The 17728-nt window shown below is 37.9% G+C and overlaps 1 protein-coding gene across 2 annotated transcripts in view; it reads left to right on the forward strand.

The window, feature by feature from the left end:
• LOC108514358 (transmembrane protease serine 11E) overlaps nt 1-17728 on the forward strand; it is a 54935-nt gene that overhangs the window by 26965 nt on the left and 10242 nt on the right. Inside the window, exons 6-9 of one of the 2 annotated variants that reach the window (XM_017850542.1) lie at nt 1711-1749; nt 3198-3375; nt 4310-4573; nt 5777-5915. In XM_017850542.1, the coding sequence (XP_017706031.1) occupies nt 1711-1749; nt 3198-3375; nt 4310-4573; nt 5777-5915 (620 nt within the window). Of the gene's footprint in view, nt 1-1710; nt 1750-3197; nt 3376-4309; nt 4574-5772; nt 5916-17728 lie in introns of both variants that reach the window. The other variant, XM_017850550.1, reaches the window with a different exon arrangement.

Here is a 17728-nt window from a genome sequence, read left to right on the forward strand (position 1 = left end):
GACGGGGTTTCACCGTGTTAGCCAGGATGGTCTCGATCTCCTGACCTCGTGATCCGCCCGTCTCGACTCTTCTTATTTTCCTGGTTAGGATGAGCAAATTCTACCAACACTCTACCTTCAGCTTACTGAAGAGTGAGGAAGGACTAAAAGGAAAAGGAGATCTGGGTTTCCCTATCTTTCTCTTTCTAAGTTGTAGTTTTCAGCAAAAGCTGTTGGCTAATACACAGAAGTAACAGAAGCAAGAAAGGATATGGCAGGCTCTGTTGTTCATCTGTGTTTATTAGAATGCTTTTGTCTTTTCTCTGAGTTTTAAGCAAGTTTTGATTCAAACAGAAAACATGGCCTCCAAGGCATGTCAGTGCACCTCCACTTACTTAATGGAAGGAATAGCCCACTTACCTTGTGTTTGCTTTGAGTCTTGCTGAACCTCTGTGCATTGTGGGTTCACTAGAATTCTGGTTTCATAGGAAATTGTGAATGATATATGCAAATGAGGTGGGAAGAAACCATGGACACACTTATTGCACATATCTTGTCTGCCAACACTATGATCTATTATCCTATTGAACCTCATTTTCAAAACACTAGTTACAAGATAAAATTATTAAGAATGTCAAGTGAGCAACAGCAGAGCATTGTACCAAGCACAAAGCCATTGTGAATATGAGACCCAGTGCAGATGTGTAAGTCACACATGAAGCCAGCCTTGTCAGTACTGTCAGTACACAAAGCTTGAAATTTTTGTAGGAAGAGCTTTAGATAGAGAACAAGTTATTTGAAACAAAGAGATCAGAGGTGGTCCTTTTAATATTAACTGAGGCTAAATTGTAAATTCTTCCTCATTTTTGCCATTTTCCCCACAAGTAGCCAGAATACATAAAGTCAGAAAGAAGGTTTTCTAGAATATAGATTTCCACTTCATTCATACTATTAAATACTAAAGAAAAAAACCCGCTAATATTTTTGCATTTAGAGCATCCATCCTTCCATGTACAAAGAATAGTTTTGGTCGTTAGAACTCTGCTGAGTCAGGAAGTTTGAGCTTAGAGTTTTATACATCTATTGGCTAGGTTAGTGTTTGCATAGGGTTTGAGACTGACTAGTGAGAAGTTAGCAAGCTAAGCAGTCATTGGCTGGAGCTAAATGACAATTCGAGGGCAGACTGTCTTTTCAAATTTGACTTCAAAAGGGGTAACATTGTTTTTAACTGTTAGTGAGTACACATTTACAGAGATGCTACTCAGGTGCGTTATACAAATGGGGCTATGCTTATGAGCTTAATGATGTAATCTGAAATAATGGTTAATAAATGTATTATTACATTTGGGGAATCAATACTGTGGTTTAGAGCAGTGTTTCCCATGGAGGGGTTGTGGACTGCCTGCATCTTATTTACTGGTATAAAATCCAAATTCTTGGGCTTCAATACAAACTACTGAATTAGAGTTACTGGGAAAGGGAACAGGAGTTTACATTATAAATATGCTCCTTATGTGACTCTTACCCACGTTAACGTTTAACACACCATTCACATTCTCTGCAATGTGATGATCATAGTTTGTCTATGACAAACTATGTCGCTTTCTTTATAATCCAGAAATACTGTTTTATAATAAAATTAGGCAGCCTTTTAGTATTTAAAATACTCAGAGGCATAGTGTAATTCTGATGTGCTGACCCTATTCTATTTACCATTTCTATGTGTTTCAGAAATCAACAAGACAGAAACAGACAACTATCTGAACCATTGTAAGTTTAATATATTTATTAAAATAGCATTACCTGAAGGTAGAAAAGCTAACATTATAGGTCATTTAGGTTTACTTCATGTTGATATCATGGGACAGAACAGATAAAGTTTGATTAATTTGTGTACAGTTCATGGTGCTTTATCATATCTCGGAGACACATTTTATTAGTAAAGAATAGCAAAATTGAGATAACTTTGGAGTGGAGGTATGGGTGCCTGGGACAGATGTGTAGTGGAAGTGAGTTGTACAGCTGTTAAAGAAGAGGCAAGAAATGTTTACTTATCAATGTTCTATTTGTAGATATCTATAAGATAAAACAAATCTATACGTTGTGTTTTTCAGCTAGAGGCAGAGACTTATTATCACTATATCCTAGATAAAATCTTCTTGATGTTATTAATCCTGTGTCATGGAAAGTGCAGGAAATTATGGAGTATATTTTAATAAAATTACTTTAGACACATAGATATTATCTTCACCTATATTTTAAAAGTGCTGACTCTAGGCCCAGCACTTTTCTTCTCCTGTAACCAAGTACCCCACCATGATTTACAGTATACATTCAATAGTTATGGGGTTGTTGCACATTACATTTCTCTTAAAAAGTGGAAGAATATGTGCTGCTCACCAGCTCATAGAGTTGGTTAATTTCTAAAATTAACTAAATACAAAACCAAAAGATAATCTCATTACCTAAATAGCATATACTCTAGCCACCAATATTTATTGGGAACATACCATGTGCTAGCACTGTGTTAGACAACAGGGATTCAAAATGGATAAGATATAACCTCTACCTAAAGCACCTCATACTCTAGTGGGACTAGATGCGTGAGACTAATTAATGAACACATCATTCTTAAACAACATTTCTCAACCAAGGGAAATATTGTTGGCCAAGCTATCATGCCCCACCCACTGTGGCATTTTTGTCGTGAATATAGGGAGAGGGCTACCGGCATCTAGTATACATAGGCCAAGATCTTGTGATGCACAGGGCAGCCCCCTACAACAAAGAATTAAACAGTTCAATATGTTAATGGTGCCAAGGTTGAGGAACCCTGTCATAAACAATGTCAATATGTATACATACACATAAGCACACACACAGAGGGTGTCTGTTATACACATAAGCACACACACAGAATGTGTTTGTTACTATTATTATTTTGGAAGCACCAAGAAAGTAATAACTAATCCAGATTGGAGACAGGGTAGTTAGAGAAAGTATCCTAGAGAGGTAACAACTGCTTTAAATTTTACAAAATGAACAGGAGTTAGCTAAATAAAACAGTACAGTTTACAGAAAGGTAAGAGCATGAGAAAATATTTGATACTATTGGAGCACAAAGTAGAAGAAATTTGGAACATAGTAACACAATTTGATGCTTAAAACAACTGCTAATTAATACACCCACCAATGCACCCACCCTCTCTCTTTTGCAGGCTGCGGAACACGAAAAAGTAAATCTCTAGGTCAGAGTCTCAGGATTGTTGGTGGAACAGAAGTAGAAGAGGGTGAATGGCCCTGGCAAGCTAGCCTGCAGTGGGATGGGAGCCATCGCTGTGGAGCAACCTTAATTAATGCCACATGGCTTGTGAGTGCTGCTCACTGTTTTACAACGTAAGTCTCGAACTTTGAGGATGTTTGGGAGTGAACAAAGTGCACTGGGTTTTGGCAAGAAAATATCTCATGAATTTTGGGAGATTTGAGTTTATCATAAATTAAAAATAATGCGTATATCACAAAAGACTGGAATATTTGTAAACATTAGTAAGAGGTTTTAAAGTCTGGAAATGGAAATGGAGTCAAAGTATATGTAAATAAATAATCTTTTGATAAATACACAATCATTTCTCAAAGAAAGCAGGAATTTTAAAGTCATTTTTGAACTTTGAATTTGCTGTCAAACAGGAGTGCTCTATCTCTCTGCTGAGTATCTCAATCAGAGATGGAGTCTGGATAGGTTGTAGGTTTGATCCTAAGGTGGAAATTTCACATGGTAAGAAAAAGAATTAAATATGAAGAATTATATAATAAAGATGTGAAGAATTTGGACGTAGCAAGTTGTACAGATGAATAGATTGACTTATTATATTGCAAGAAATGGAGGACCCTTCAATCTATTGTCAAAATGTCTATAGTATATAAAATAGTAATACTTTGTTAAATTATTGTGTGGACTTTTTGGTTTTCAGAGAAATGTATATATTTCTGGGTGGGGTACATGAGGCACATAGAATATATTAATTTTTCTTATTCTGTACAGGGTACTTTCCATAGGTCCCTTGGAGTCATTAATATTCAGAAATATCAAAAAGCCCTAGCATTTGGAGTGGATGACTTGGCATATGGAGTGGCATGTATATTATAGGAAATGGTGGCTTTTTCACCTGGTCAGACCCTTGAGTCTTATTCTCAAATTGGAAAGAGTTCTGTACATCAAAACTATAAAAAGAAAAAGAAAATCTACACCAGTAGACTGAATTATTCAATATAAATTATTAGACTGGTAGCATGGCAAAAAGAAATTTATTCTTCATTTTCTTCTCCCCAGATATAAGAACCCTGCCAGATGGACTGCTTCCTTTGGAGTAACAATAACACCTTCGAAAATGAAACATGGTCTCCGGAGAATAATTGTCCATGAAAAATACAAATACCCATCACATGACTATGATATTTCACTTGCAGAGCTTTCTAGCCCTGTTCCCTACACAAATGCAGTACATAGAGTTTGTCTCCCTGATGCATCCTATGAGTTTCACCCAGGTGATGTGATGTTTGTGACAGGATTTGGAGCACTGAAAAATGATGGTGAGCATCTGAAGAGAAACTTAAAGTTAAATTGGTATTTTATGGCATTTAAAGAATGAAATGCCATTATGCCAAAATATGTTAATTGTGTGGTCATATGACCTGAACCAAGTCAGGCCCTAAAAGTGAAGTAAATAACTTGGAAGACACACACAAATTCCTTCCTGCCTAAGTTAATATCAAGTAAATTGCTACTACTATATGCTACCGTCATAGTACTGCTAAGATGTCTGAAAAAGCAAATATGTCTCCTAGCCATGAACTTTTCTTTAGAGAATTAACCACTTTAGAGATTAGCAATCAATAATATACCCAATTCTGAAGATTGGAGAATCATAAAGCCACCATTGTCCCCTACTGAAATTTCCTCCTAATCTTAACAATGGAGTGGACATTATTTAGATAACTTGTGGTTCTTTCCCAGGCACCCAACATTTTACTGAAAATAGTTAGGAACAAGTTATCTTCCCAAATATTACTGTTCTAAACATGTGTATCATGTGTATTCTAAGATTCTGTATCACTATCTTTTTTTTTTTTTTTTGAGACAGAGTCTCATTGTTGTCGTCCAGGCTGAAGTGCAATGGTGTGATCTTGGCTCACTGCAACCTCCGCCTCCCACATTCAAGCGATTCTTCTGCCTCAGTCTCCTGAATGGTTGGGACTACGGGCGCCCAACTAATTTTTGTATTTTTAGTAGAGACAGGGTTTCACCATGTTGGCCAGGCTGGTCTCAAACTTTTGAGCTCAGGTGATCCGCCCTCCTCGGCCTCCGAAAGTGCTGGGATTACAGGCATAAGCCACCCCTCCTGGTACTCCCCTTTTTTTTGGGACAGGGTTTCTCTCTGTCCCCCAGGCTGGGGTTCAGTGGTGCGATCTTGGCTCACGGCAACCTCTGCCTCTCAGCTTCAAGAGATTCACCTGCTCAGCCTCCTGAGTAGCTGGGATTACAGGTGCACGCCACCACACCCCAACTGATTTTTGTACTTTTAGTAGAGATGGGATTTCACCATGTTGGCCAGGCTGGTCTCGAACTCCTGGCCTCAAGCGATCCTCCAACCTTGACCTCTCAAAGTGCTGGGATTACTGGCGTTAGTCACCGTGCCCGGCCTGTATCACCATCTTGTTTTTGATCACGAAACATTTTCTTCTGGTTTATAAAATATATGTATGTCTACAAAGCCTTTTTTTTTCTTCTTTTAGGTAGCAGTCAAAATCATCTTCGACAAGCACAGGTGACTCTCATAGACACTACAACTTGCAATGAACCTCAAGCTTACCATGGCGCCATAACTCCTAGAATGTTATGTGCTGGCTCCTTAAAAGGAAAAAGAGATGCATGCCAGGTAAACAGTTTTGCCCATTAGTATGTTGCATAGTTTTTTGTTTACTTTTCTTTGAAATAATTACATATTTACAGGAAATTGCAAAGATAGTACAGAGGAGTCACAACGTCTCACCCAGTTTTCTTCAATGATTACATCTCACATAACTATAGTTCAATATAAGATCTGTGAAACTGACAGTGGTACAAAGTATGTGTCTAATTCTATGGCATTTTATCACATCTGTAGATTTGTGTAACCACCACTACAGTTAAGATGAAAAACTATTCTATCACCACAAAGATCTACCTCTTTCCCTCCTCCTACTATCCCTAACATCTGGCAAACACTAATTTATTCTCCATCTCTATAATTTTTCAATTTTCAAAATGTTATATAAATAGAGTAATGGTAGCTTTTTAAACAGAATTTAATTTTGGATCATCTATTGGTACTTTTGGCTTTTTTGTGTAGAAAATTTTAGTGGTTCCTCTAAGTTTTATATATATATGTATATATATATATAAATGTGTATTTNTATACATACATAACTTATCACTGTCTACGTGTATTGAAAATTTACTAGTTTTGGTGGAAGTGTAGAATAGAAAACTTACTTCCCCTTAAATCCCTTTGCTTTTCCCTTATTAATATTAAACATTAATACACATAAACATTAAATATTAATAAATATAAATATTAAATATTTGCTTTGTATTTTGAGAACCACAGAAGACAATGTTTTGCTTCGACTGTCCAATGTGATTTAGAAAACATAAGAGGAAAAGGAAAGGCTATTTACCTGTAGATTTGTTCTTTCCTCTTTCCTGATTCCTTTTTTTTAAAAAAATCATTTCTGTTTTAGGAACTTCCTTTAGCCACTCTTTTAGTATAGGTATGCTGATGAAAAATTCTCTTAGATTTTCTTTGTCTCTAAAAGTCTTTATTTCTTCTTCATTACTGAAGCACAATTTGGCACTGACAGTTCTTTTCTTTCAGCATTGAAATCATTGCCTCTGTGATTTCTGCAAGGAATGCGCTGCTATTAGAATTATTTTCTTCCAATAGATGAAGTGTCATTTCTCTTTTTCTGTGTTCAAGAGTTTTTCTTTGTCTTTAGTTTTCAGAAGTTTGATTACGTATCTTGGCATGGATTTCTTTGGGCTTATCTTGTTTGAGGTTTGCTCAGCTTTTTGAATATGTAGATTTATATTCTTTGTCAAGTTTGATAAATTTTCAGTCATTATTTCTTAAAATACTCTTTCAGTCCTACCTTCTTTCTTCTTTCCTTCTGAAACTCTAACCATAGCAATGTTTACTCTTTTATTATAGTCCCAGAGTTTCCTAAGCTTCTGTTTATTTATTTTTTTCCACCCTAGTTTCTCTCTGTTGTTCAGATTGGGTAATTCCTATCAATTTATCTTCAAGTTTACTGATCCTTTTATCTGTGTTCTCTATTCTTATGTTAAGCCTGTTCAGTGAGTTTTGAATTTTGCTTATCATATTTTTTAGTTCCAGGGGTTTTCGTTGATTCTTCTTTTTATATTTACTATTTCTTTGTTGACACTTCCTATTTCTTTTCCTTTGTTTTAAACATGATGGTAATTGCTCATTGAGATGCATTTATGATGGCTGCTTTAAAATCTTTGTCAAATAATTTCAACATTTGTGTTATCTCAGTGTTGGTACCTGCTGATTGCCTTTTCTCAATCAAGTTGAAACTTTTTCTATTTCTTTGTATGATGACTTATATTCAGATATATCCTGGGCATCTAATTCTTATTTATTCTGTTGTGTTGTTGCTGTTGTTATATCATGCTTTTAAATTTATATTATTTTACTTAATTAATTACTTTATTTGTTTCTTCCAACTTTTATTTTAGGTTCAGAGGTTACATCTGCAGGATTGTTACATGGGTAAATTGTGTGTTGCTGGGGTTTGGTGTACAAATTATTTCATCATGCAGGTAGTAAGCATAATAATCAATAGGTAGTTTTTTGTTCTCACACTCCTCCCACCCTCAGCCCTCAAGTAAGCCCCAGTATGTATTGTTCCTCTCTTTGTGTCCATATGTACTCAGTGTTTAGCTCCCACTTATAAGTGAGAACATGAGGTATTTGGTTTTCTGTTCCTGCGTTCATTTGCCTAGTATAATGGCCTGTGGCTGCATCCATATTGCTGCAAAAACCATGGTTTCATTTAGCTTTCTGGCTCCATAGCATTCCATGGTGTATATTTACCACATTTTCTATATCCAGTCCACTGTTGATGGACATCTAGGTTGATTCCATGACTATTGTGAAAATTGCTGCAAGGAACATATGCATGCATGTGTCTTTATGGCAGAATGATTTGTATTCCTTTCGGTATAATATACCCAGTAATGGGATTGCTGGGTCATATGGTAGTTCGGTCTTAATTTCTTTGAGAAATCTCAAAACTGCTTTCCACAGTGGCTGACCTAATTTACATTCCCACCAGCAGTGTATAAGCATCCCCCTTTCTCCACAACCTCAACAACATCTGCTGTTTTTTGACTTTTTAATGATAGCCATCCTGACTGGTTTGAGATGATATCTTTTTGTGGTTTTTCATTTCCCATTTCCCTGATTAGTGATGTCCATATGTTTGTTGGCTGCTTGTATGTCTTCTTTTGGGAAATGTCTGCTCCTGTCTGTATTAGGGTGTTCTTACACTGCTATAAAAAAATACCTGAGCCTGGCATGGTGGCTCATATCGGTAACCTCAGCACTTTGGGAGGCCAAGGGAGGTGGATCAGCAGAGCTCAGAAGTTCAAGAGCAGCTTGGGCAACATAGTGAAATCCTGTCTCTGCTAGAAATGTAAACATTAGCCAGTGTGGTGGTGTGCGCCTGTAGTTCCAGCTACTTGGAAGTTGTAAGGCAGGAGGATTGCTTGAACCCAGGACATTGAGGCTGCAGTGCACCTACCGCACTCCAGCTTGGGTGAAAGAGCAAAACCCTGTCTCCAAAAACAAATAAACAAACCAAGCAAACAAAAAGCCAGTGTTAGATAATGTATAAAGAAAAAAGGTTAATTGGTTCACGATTCTGCTGGCTTTATGGGCAGCGTGGTGCTTACAATCATGGCAGAAGCTTACAATCATGGCAGAAGGTGAAGTGTGAAATGGGAGGGAGCAGGTACATCACATGGTGAAATCAGGAGCAAGAGGGATAGAGTGGTAGGAGAGGTGCCATACACTTTCAAGCAATCAGATCTCACAAGAGCTTACTCACTATTGCAAAGATAGCTCCAAGCCGTGAGTGATCGGCTCTCCTGACCGGCTCCCATGACCTGAACACCTCCCACCAGGTCCTACCTTCAGCATTGGGGATGACAACACAACAGGAGATTTGGATGGGGACAAATATCCAAATTATATCATTCTGCTCCTGGCCGCTCCCAAATCTCATGTCTTCTCACATTGCAAAATACAACTATGCCTTCCTAACAGTCCTCCAAAGTCTTAACTAATTTCAGCTTTAACTCAAAAGTTCAAAGTTGGCCAGATGCAGTGGCTCACACCTATAATCCCAGCATTTGGAAGGTCAAGGTGGGTGGATTTCTTGAGCCCAGGAGTTTGAGACCAGTCTGGGTAATGTGGCAAAACTGCATCTCTACAAAAAAATTAAAAAAAATTAGCGAGGCTTTGTGGCATACGCCTATAGTTCCAACTATTTGGGAGGTTGAGTTGGGAAGATTGATTGAGCTTGGGAGGCTGAGGTTGCAGTGAGCCATGATTGCAACACTGCACTCCAGTCTGTGTGACACAGAGAGATTTCATCTCGGGAAAAAAAAAAAGTCTGAAGTCCATAGTCTCATTTGAGATAAGACTTTCCACTTCATCAGCCTGGATTTCACTGTCGATATAACTATCAGCATTTTGGTCACAACCATTTAACCAGTCTCTAAGAAATTTCAGACTTGATCTTATCTTTCTGTCTTCTGAGCCTTCCAAATTCTTGCATCCTTTACCTGTTACCCAGTTGCCAAGTCGCTTGCACATTTTCTGATATCTTTATAGCAATGCCCCACTCATAGTTACCAATTTTCTCTGTTAGGCTGTTCTTGCATCGCTATTAAGAAATATCTGAGGCTGGGTAATTTATTAGAAAAGACGTTTAATTGGCTCATGACTTTTCAGACTTTATAGTAAGCATGATGCCAGCATTAACTTGGCTCCTAGGGAGGCATCAGGAAGTTTATAATCATGGTGGGAGGTGAAAGGGGAGGAGGAACATCATGTGGTGAAAGCAGGAGCAAGAGAGAGAGTGGAAGGAGGTGCCACACGCTTTTAAACAACCAGATACTGTGACAGCTCACTCACCATTGCAAAGACAACACTACACCATCAGGGATCCGTTACCCAAACAACTCTCACCAGCCTCACCTCCAGCAATGGAGATTAAACTTCAACATGAGATTTGAGAGGGGACAAATATTCAAACTATATCTATGTTATTTTCCCGATTTTAAATGGAGTTGTTTGTTTTTTGCTTGTTGATTTGTTTAAGATTTCTTATAGATTCTTATAGATATTATAACTCTGTCAGATGCATAGTTTGCAAATATTTTTTCCTATTCTGTAGGTTGTCTATTTATTCTGTTAATAGTTTATTTTGCTGTGCAGAAGCTCTTTAGTTTAATTAGGTCCCAGTTGTCAATTTTGTTTTAGTTGCAATTGCTTTTAGGGTCTTTGTTACAAAATCTTTGCTAAGACTGATGTCCAGAATGGTAGTTCCTAGGTTTTCTTCTAGAGTTTTATAATGTGAGGTTTTACACTTAAGTATTTCAATCATCTCAAGTTGATTTTGTATATGGTGAAAGAAACGGGTTCAGTTTTAATTTTCTGCCTATGGCTAGCCAGTTTTCCCCAGCATCATTCATTGAGTAGGGAGTCCTTTCCCCATTTATTGTTATTGTCATCTTTGTCAAAGGTGAGATGATTGTAGACATGCAGCTTTACTCCTGGCTTCTCTATTTGATTCCATTGGTCGATGTGTCTATTTTTTGTGCTAGCACCATGATCTTTTGGTTACTATAGCTTTGTGGTATAGTTTGAAGTCTGGTAGTGTGATGCCATCAGCTTTGTTTTTTTGTTTAGGATTGCTTTGGCTATTCAGGCTGTTTTGGCTCCATATAAATATTACAATAGTTTTACTAATTCTGTGAAAATGACATTGGTAGTTTTGTAGGAATAACATTTAATCTCTAAATTTCTTTGAGCAGTGTGGCCATTTTAACAATACTGATTCTTTCTATTCATGAGCACAAACTGTTTTCCATTTGTTTGTGCCAACTATGATTTCTTTCTTTCTTTTCTTTCTTTCTTTTTTTTTTTTTCTTGAGACAAGGTCTTACCCTGTTGACCAGGCTGGAGTGCAGTGCCACAATTGTAGTTCACTGCAACCTTGAACTCCTGGGCTTAAGCGATCCTCCCACCTGTCTCCTGAGTAGCTGGGACTATAGGCATGCACTACCATACATGGCTAATTTTTTAGATTTTGGTAGAGATGGAGTCTTGCCATGTTGCTCATGCTGGTCTTGAACTCCTGAGCTCAAGCAGTCCTCCTGCCTCTGCCTCCTAAAGTGCTGGGATTATGGGCATCAGCCACTGTACCTGGCCTTCAACTACGATTTCTTTCAGCAGTGTTTTAATTCTCATTGTAGAGGTCCTTCACCTTCCTAGTTAGCTGTATGTCTATGTATTTCATTCTTTTGTGGCAATTGTGAATGGGATTGCACTCTTGATTTGGCTGTCAGCTAAGATGTTATTGTTGTAGAGAAGTGCTCCTCATTTTAGTACATTGATTTTGCATTCAGAAACTTTACTGAAGTTGTTTATCAGTTCTAGGAGCCTTTGGGCAGAGACTATGGAGTTTTCTGGGTATAGAATCCTGCCATTTGTGAAGAGAAACAGTTTGACTTCCTCTCTTGTATTTGGATGCTTTTATGTCTTTCTCTTGCCTGATTGCTTTGGTTAAAACTTCCAGTACTATGTTGAATAACAATGGTGAGTGTGTACATCCTTGTCTTGTCTGGTTCACGGGGAATGTTTCTAGCTTTTGCCCGTTCATTATGATGTTGGTTATGGGGCTGTCATAGAAGGCTTTTATTATTTTGAATTGTGTTCCTTTGATGCCTAGTTTATTCAAGGTGTTTTTTTTTTTTTTTTTTTTTTTTTTTTTTTTTTTTTTTTCTTTTTTTTCTTTTGAGACAGAGTCTCGCTTTGTCACCTAGGCTGGAGTACAGTGGTACAATCTCAGCTCACTACAACCTCTGTCCCCAGGTTCAAGTGATTCTCTTGCCTTAGCCTCCTGAGTTGCTGGGATTATAGCTGCTCGCCACCATGCCTGGCTAACTTTTGTATTTTAGTAGAGATGGGGTTTCGCCACATTGGCCAGGCTGGTCTCGTACTCCTGACCTCAAGTGATCTGCCCGCCTTGGCTTCNCCAGTCTCTAAGAAATTTCAGACTTGATCTTATCTTTCTGTCTTCTGAGCCTTCCAAATTCTTGCATCCTTTACCTGTTACCCAGTTGCCAAGTCGCTTGCACATTTTCTGATATCTTTATAGCAATGCCCCACTCATAGTTACCAATTTTCTCTGTTAGGCTGTTCTTGCATCGCTATTAAGAAATATCTGAGGCTGGGTAATTTATTAGAAAAGACGTTTAATTGGCTCATGACTTTTCAGACTTTATAGTAAGCATGATGCCAGCATTAACTTGGCTCCTAGGGAGGCATCAGGAAGTTTATAATCATGGTGGGAGGTGAAAGGGGAGGAGGAACATCATGTGGTGAAAGCAGGAGCAAGAGAGAGAGTGGAAGGAGGTGCCACACGCTTTTAAACAACCAGATACTGTGACAGCTCACTCACCATTGCAAAGACAACACTACACCATCAGGGATCCGTTACCCAAACAACTCTCACCAGCCTCACCTCCAGCAATGGAGATTAAACTTCAACATGAGATTTGAGAGGGGACAAATATTCAAACTATATCTATGTTATTTTTCCCGATTTTTAAATGGAGTTGTTTGTTTTTTGCTTGTTGATTTGTTTAAGATTTCTTATAGATTCTTATAGATATTATAACTCTGTCAGATGCATAGTTTGCAAATATTTTTTCCTATTCTGTAGGTTGTCTATTTATTCTGTTAATAGTTTATTTTGCTGTGCAGAAGCTCTTTAGTTTAATTAGGTCCCAGTTGTCAATTTTTGTTTTAGTTGCAATTGCTTTTAGGGTCTTTGTTACAAAATCTTTGCTAAGACTGATGTCCAGAATGGTAGTTCCTAGGTTTTCTTCTAGAGTTTTTATAATGTGAGGTTTTACACTTAAGTATTTCAATCATCTCAAGTTGATTTTTGTATATGGTGAAAGAAACGGGTTCAGTTTTAATTTTCTGCCTATGGCTAGCCAGTTTTCCCCAGCATCATTCATTGAGTAGGGAGTCCTTTCCCCATTTATTGTTATTGTCATCTTTGTCAAAGGTGAGATGATTGTAGACATGCAGCTTTACTCCTGGCTTCTCTATTTGATTCCATTGGTCGATGTGTCTATTTTTTGTGCTAGCACCATGATCTTTTGGTTACTGTAGCTTTGTGGTATAGTTTGAAGTCTGGTAGTGTGATGCCATCAGCTTTGTTTTTTTGTTTAGGATTGCTTTGGCTATTCAGGCTGTTTTTGGCTCCATATAAATATTACAATAGTTTTTACTAATTCTGTGAAAAATGACATTGGTAGTTTTGTAGGAATAACATTTAATCTCTAAATTTCTTTGAGCAGTGTGGCCATTTTAACAATACTGATTCTTTCTATTCATGAGCACAAACTGTTTTTCCATTTGTTTGTGCCAACTATGATTTCTTTCTTTCTTTTCTTTCTTTCTTTTTTTTTTTTTCTTGAGACAAGGTCTTACCCTGTTGACCAGGCTGGAGTGCAGTGCCACAATTGTAGTTCACTGCAACCTTGAACTCCTGGGCTTAAGCGATCCTCCCACCTGTCTCCTGAGTAGCTGGGACTATAGGCATGCACTACCATACATGGCTAATTTTTTAGATTTTTGGTAGAGATGGAGTCTTGCCATGTTGCTCATGCTGGTCTTGAACTCCTGAGCTCAAGCAGTCCTCCTGCCTCTGCCTCCTAAAGTGCTGGGATTATGGGCATCAGCCACTGTACCTGGCCTTCAACTACGATTTCTTTCAGCAGTGTTTTTAATTCTCATTGTAGAGGTCCTTCACCTTCCTAGTTAGCTGTATGTCTATGTATTTCATTCTTTTTGTGGCAATTGTGAATGGGATTGCACTCTTGATTTGGCTGTCAGCTAAGATGTTATTGTTGTAGAGAAGTGCTCCTCATTTTAGTACATTGATTTTGCATTCAGAAACTTTACTGAAGTTGTTTATCAGTTCTAGGAGCCTTTGGGCAGAGACTATGGAGTTTTCTGGGTATAGAATCCTGCCATTTGTGAAGAGAAACAGTTTGACTTCCTCTCTTGTATTTGGATGCTTTTTATGTCTTTCTCTTGCCTGATTGCTTTGGTTAAAACTTCCAGTACTATGTTGAATAACAATGGTGAGTGTGTACATCCTTGTCTTGTCTGGTTCACGGGGAATGTTTCTAGCTTTTGCCCGTTCATTATGATGTTGGTTATGGGGCTGTCATAGAAGGCTTTTATTATTTTGAATTGTGTTCCTTTGATGCCTAGTTTATTCAAGGTGTTTTTTTTTTTTTTTTTTCTTTTTTTTCTTTTGAGACAGAGTCTCGCTTTGTCACCTAGGCTGGAGTACAGTGGTACAATCTCAGCTCACTACAACCTCTGTCCCCAGGTTCAAGTGATTCTCTTGCCTTAGCCTCCTGAGTTGCTGGGATTATAGCTGCTCGCCACCATGCCTGGCTAACTTTTGTATTTTTAGTAGAGATGGGGTTTCGCCATGTTGGTCAGGCTGGTCTTGAACACTTGACCTCAGGTGATCCACATGTCTGGGCCTCCCAAAGTGCTGGGATTACAGGTGTGAGCCACCGTGCCCGGCCATATTTATGTATTTTCATATGTTGTACCAGCCTTGCATCCTAGAAAATAAGCCTATGTTACTGTGGTGGATTAGCTTTTTGATGTGCTGCTGGATTTGGTTTGTAAATATTTTGTTGAGGATTTTTGCATCAATGTTCATCAAGGATATTGTCCTGAAGTTTTCTATTTTTGTTGTGTCTCTTCCAGGTTTCGGTATCAGAATAACACTGCCTTTGTAAAATGAGTTAGGGAGGCATCTCTTTTTCTAGAATTTTGGGAGTATTTTCAATATAATTGGTACCAGCTCTTAATCTGGTAGAATTTGGCTGTGAATCTCTCTGTTCCAGGACCTTCCTTGTTGGTTGGTTTTTTTAAAATTACTGGTTCAGTTTTGGAACTCATTATTGGTCTTCTCAGGTATTCAATTTCTTCCTGGTTCAATATTGGGAGTTTATGTTTCCAAGAATTTATCCATTCCTTCTAGATTTTCTAGTTTGTGTGCATAGAGGTGTTTACAATCATCTTTGAATTTTTTTGTAAAAAATATTTCTCTTCCCTTTGGCATTTCTGATTGTGTTTATTTGAAAGTTCTTTTTTTTTCTTTGTTAGTCTTGTTAGCAGTGTATCAATTTTATTTATTCTTTCAAAGAACAAGTTTTTGTTTTCATTGATCTTTTATATGGATTTTCGTGTCTCTATTTCATTCAGTTCAGCTCTAATTTTGGTTGTTTTTTGTCTTGTGCTAGTTTGGGGTTTCACTTACTCTTATTTTTCTAGTTCTTCGAGGTGTGATGCTGTTAATTTAAGATATTTATATCTTTTTCTAGTTCTTCGAGGGGTGATGTTAATTTAAAATATTTATATCTTTTTGATATCGACATTTTGCCCTATAAGCTTTCCTCTTAACACGGCTTTACCTGTGTCCCAGAAATTCTGGTATGTTGTTCCTTATTTTCATTAGTTTCAAAGAATTTCTTGCTTTCTGTCTTAATTTCATTCTTTACTCAAAAGTCATTCTGGAGCAGGCTGTTTAATTTCCATGTAATTGCATAATTTTGAGAGATCTTGGTGCATTGTGGTCTGATTGGTATGATTTTTAAAATTTTGTTTAGAATTGCTTTATGGCCAAGTGCATGGTTGATCTTAGAGTGTGTGCCATACATATGCAGATGAAAAGAATGTATATTTTCTTGTTGTTAAGTGCAGCGTTCTATAGATATCTGTTAGGTTCATTTGGTCAAGTGTTGAGTTTAGTTTCAGAATATCTTTGTTAGTTTTCTGCCTTTAAAACACCTTTAGTGGGGTGTTGAAATCTCCACTATAATTTTGTATTTCTCTAAGTATTTCTTTTGTAGGCTCTAAGAACTTATTTTCTGAGTCTGGATGCTCCAGTGTTGGATGCATATACATTTAGAATAGTTAATCTTCTTGTTGAATTGAACACTTTATCACTTTGTCACACCCTTTTTTGTCCTTTTAAATTATAATTGTTTTAAAGTCTGTTTTGTCTGAAATAAGAATAGGAACCCCTGTTCTTTTTTGTTTTTCATTTGCTTGGTAGATCTTTCCTTATGCCTTTAGTTTGAGACTATGAGTGTCATTGCATTTGAGATGGGTCACCTGATGAGAGCATACAGTTGGGTCTTGCTTCTTTATCCAATGTGCTACTCTGTCCCTCATAAATGGGGCATTAAGCCTGTTTATATTCAAGTTATAATATTGATATGTGAAGATTTGATCTTGCCATCATGTTGTTAGCTGGTTATTCTATAGGCTCGATTGTATAGTTGCTTATAGTGTCAGTGGGCTATGTAATTTCTTTTTTGTGGTGTCAGATAATGGCTTTTTTTTTTTTTTTTTTTTTTTTTTGGGACAGAGTTTTGCTCTTGTTGCTCAGGCTGGAGTGCAAAGGCGCAATCGTAGCTCACTACATCCTCCACCTCCCGGGTTCAAGCGATTCTTCTGCCTTAGCATCCTGAGTAGCTGGGATTATAAGCACATGCCATCACACCTGGCTAATTTTGTATTTTTAGTAGAGATGGGTTTCGCCATGTTGGCCAGGCTGGTCTTAAACTCTTGGCCTCGGGTGATCTGCCTACCTCGGCCTTCCAAAGTGCTGGGATTACAGGCATGAGCCACCGTGCCTGGCCAGGTAATGGTCTTTTGTTGCCGTGTTTAGCACTGTCTTAAGGACTTCTTGCAAGGCAAGTCTGGTGGTAATAAATTCTCTTAACATTTGCTTATCTGAAAATGATTTTATTTCTCCTTCCCTTATGAAGCTTAGCTTAGTTGGATATGAAATTCTTGATTAGAATTTTTTTCTTTAAGAATGCCGAATACACCAGCCTGGCCAACATGGTGAAACCCCATTTCTACTAAAAATACAAAAATTAGCCAGGTGTGGTAATGGGCGACAGTAATCCCAGCTATTCGGGAGGCTGAGGCAGGAGAATTGCTTGAACCTGGGAGGCAGAGGTTGCAGTGAGCTGAGATCGTGTCATTGCACTCCAACCTGGGTGACAAGGGCGAAACTCTGTCTCAAAAAAAAAAAAAAAAAAAAGAATGCTGGCTGAGTATAGGTCCTCAACCTCTTTTGGCTTATAACGTTTCTGCTGAAGGTTCTGCTGTTATCCTTATGGCACCCCCTTTGTATGTGACCTGTCCCTTCTCTCTACTGCTTTTAAGATTTTTTCTGGCCGGGCGCGGTGGCTCAAACCTGTAATCCCAGCACTTTGGGAGGCCGAGATGGGCGGATCACGAGGTCAGGAGATCGAGACCATCATGGCTAACATGGTGAA

This window comes from Rhinopithecus bieti, unplaced genomic scaffold (genome assembly GCF_001698545.2).
Source record: "Rhinopithecus bieti isolate Rb0 unplaced genomic scaffold, ASM169854v2 scaffold_2469, whole genome shotgun sequence".
Taxonomy (NCBI): Eukaryota; Metazoa; Chordata; class Mammalia; order Primates; family Cercopithecidae; genus Rhinopithecus; species Rhinopithecus bieti.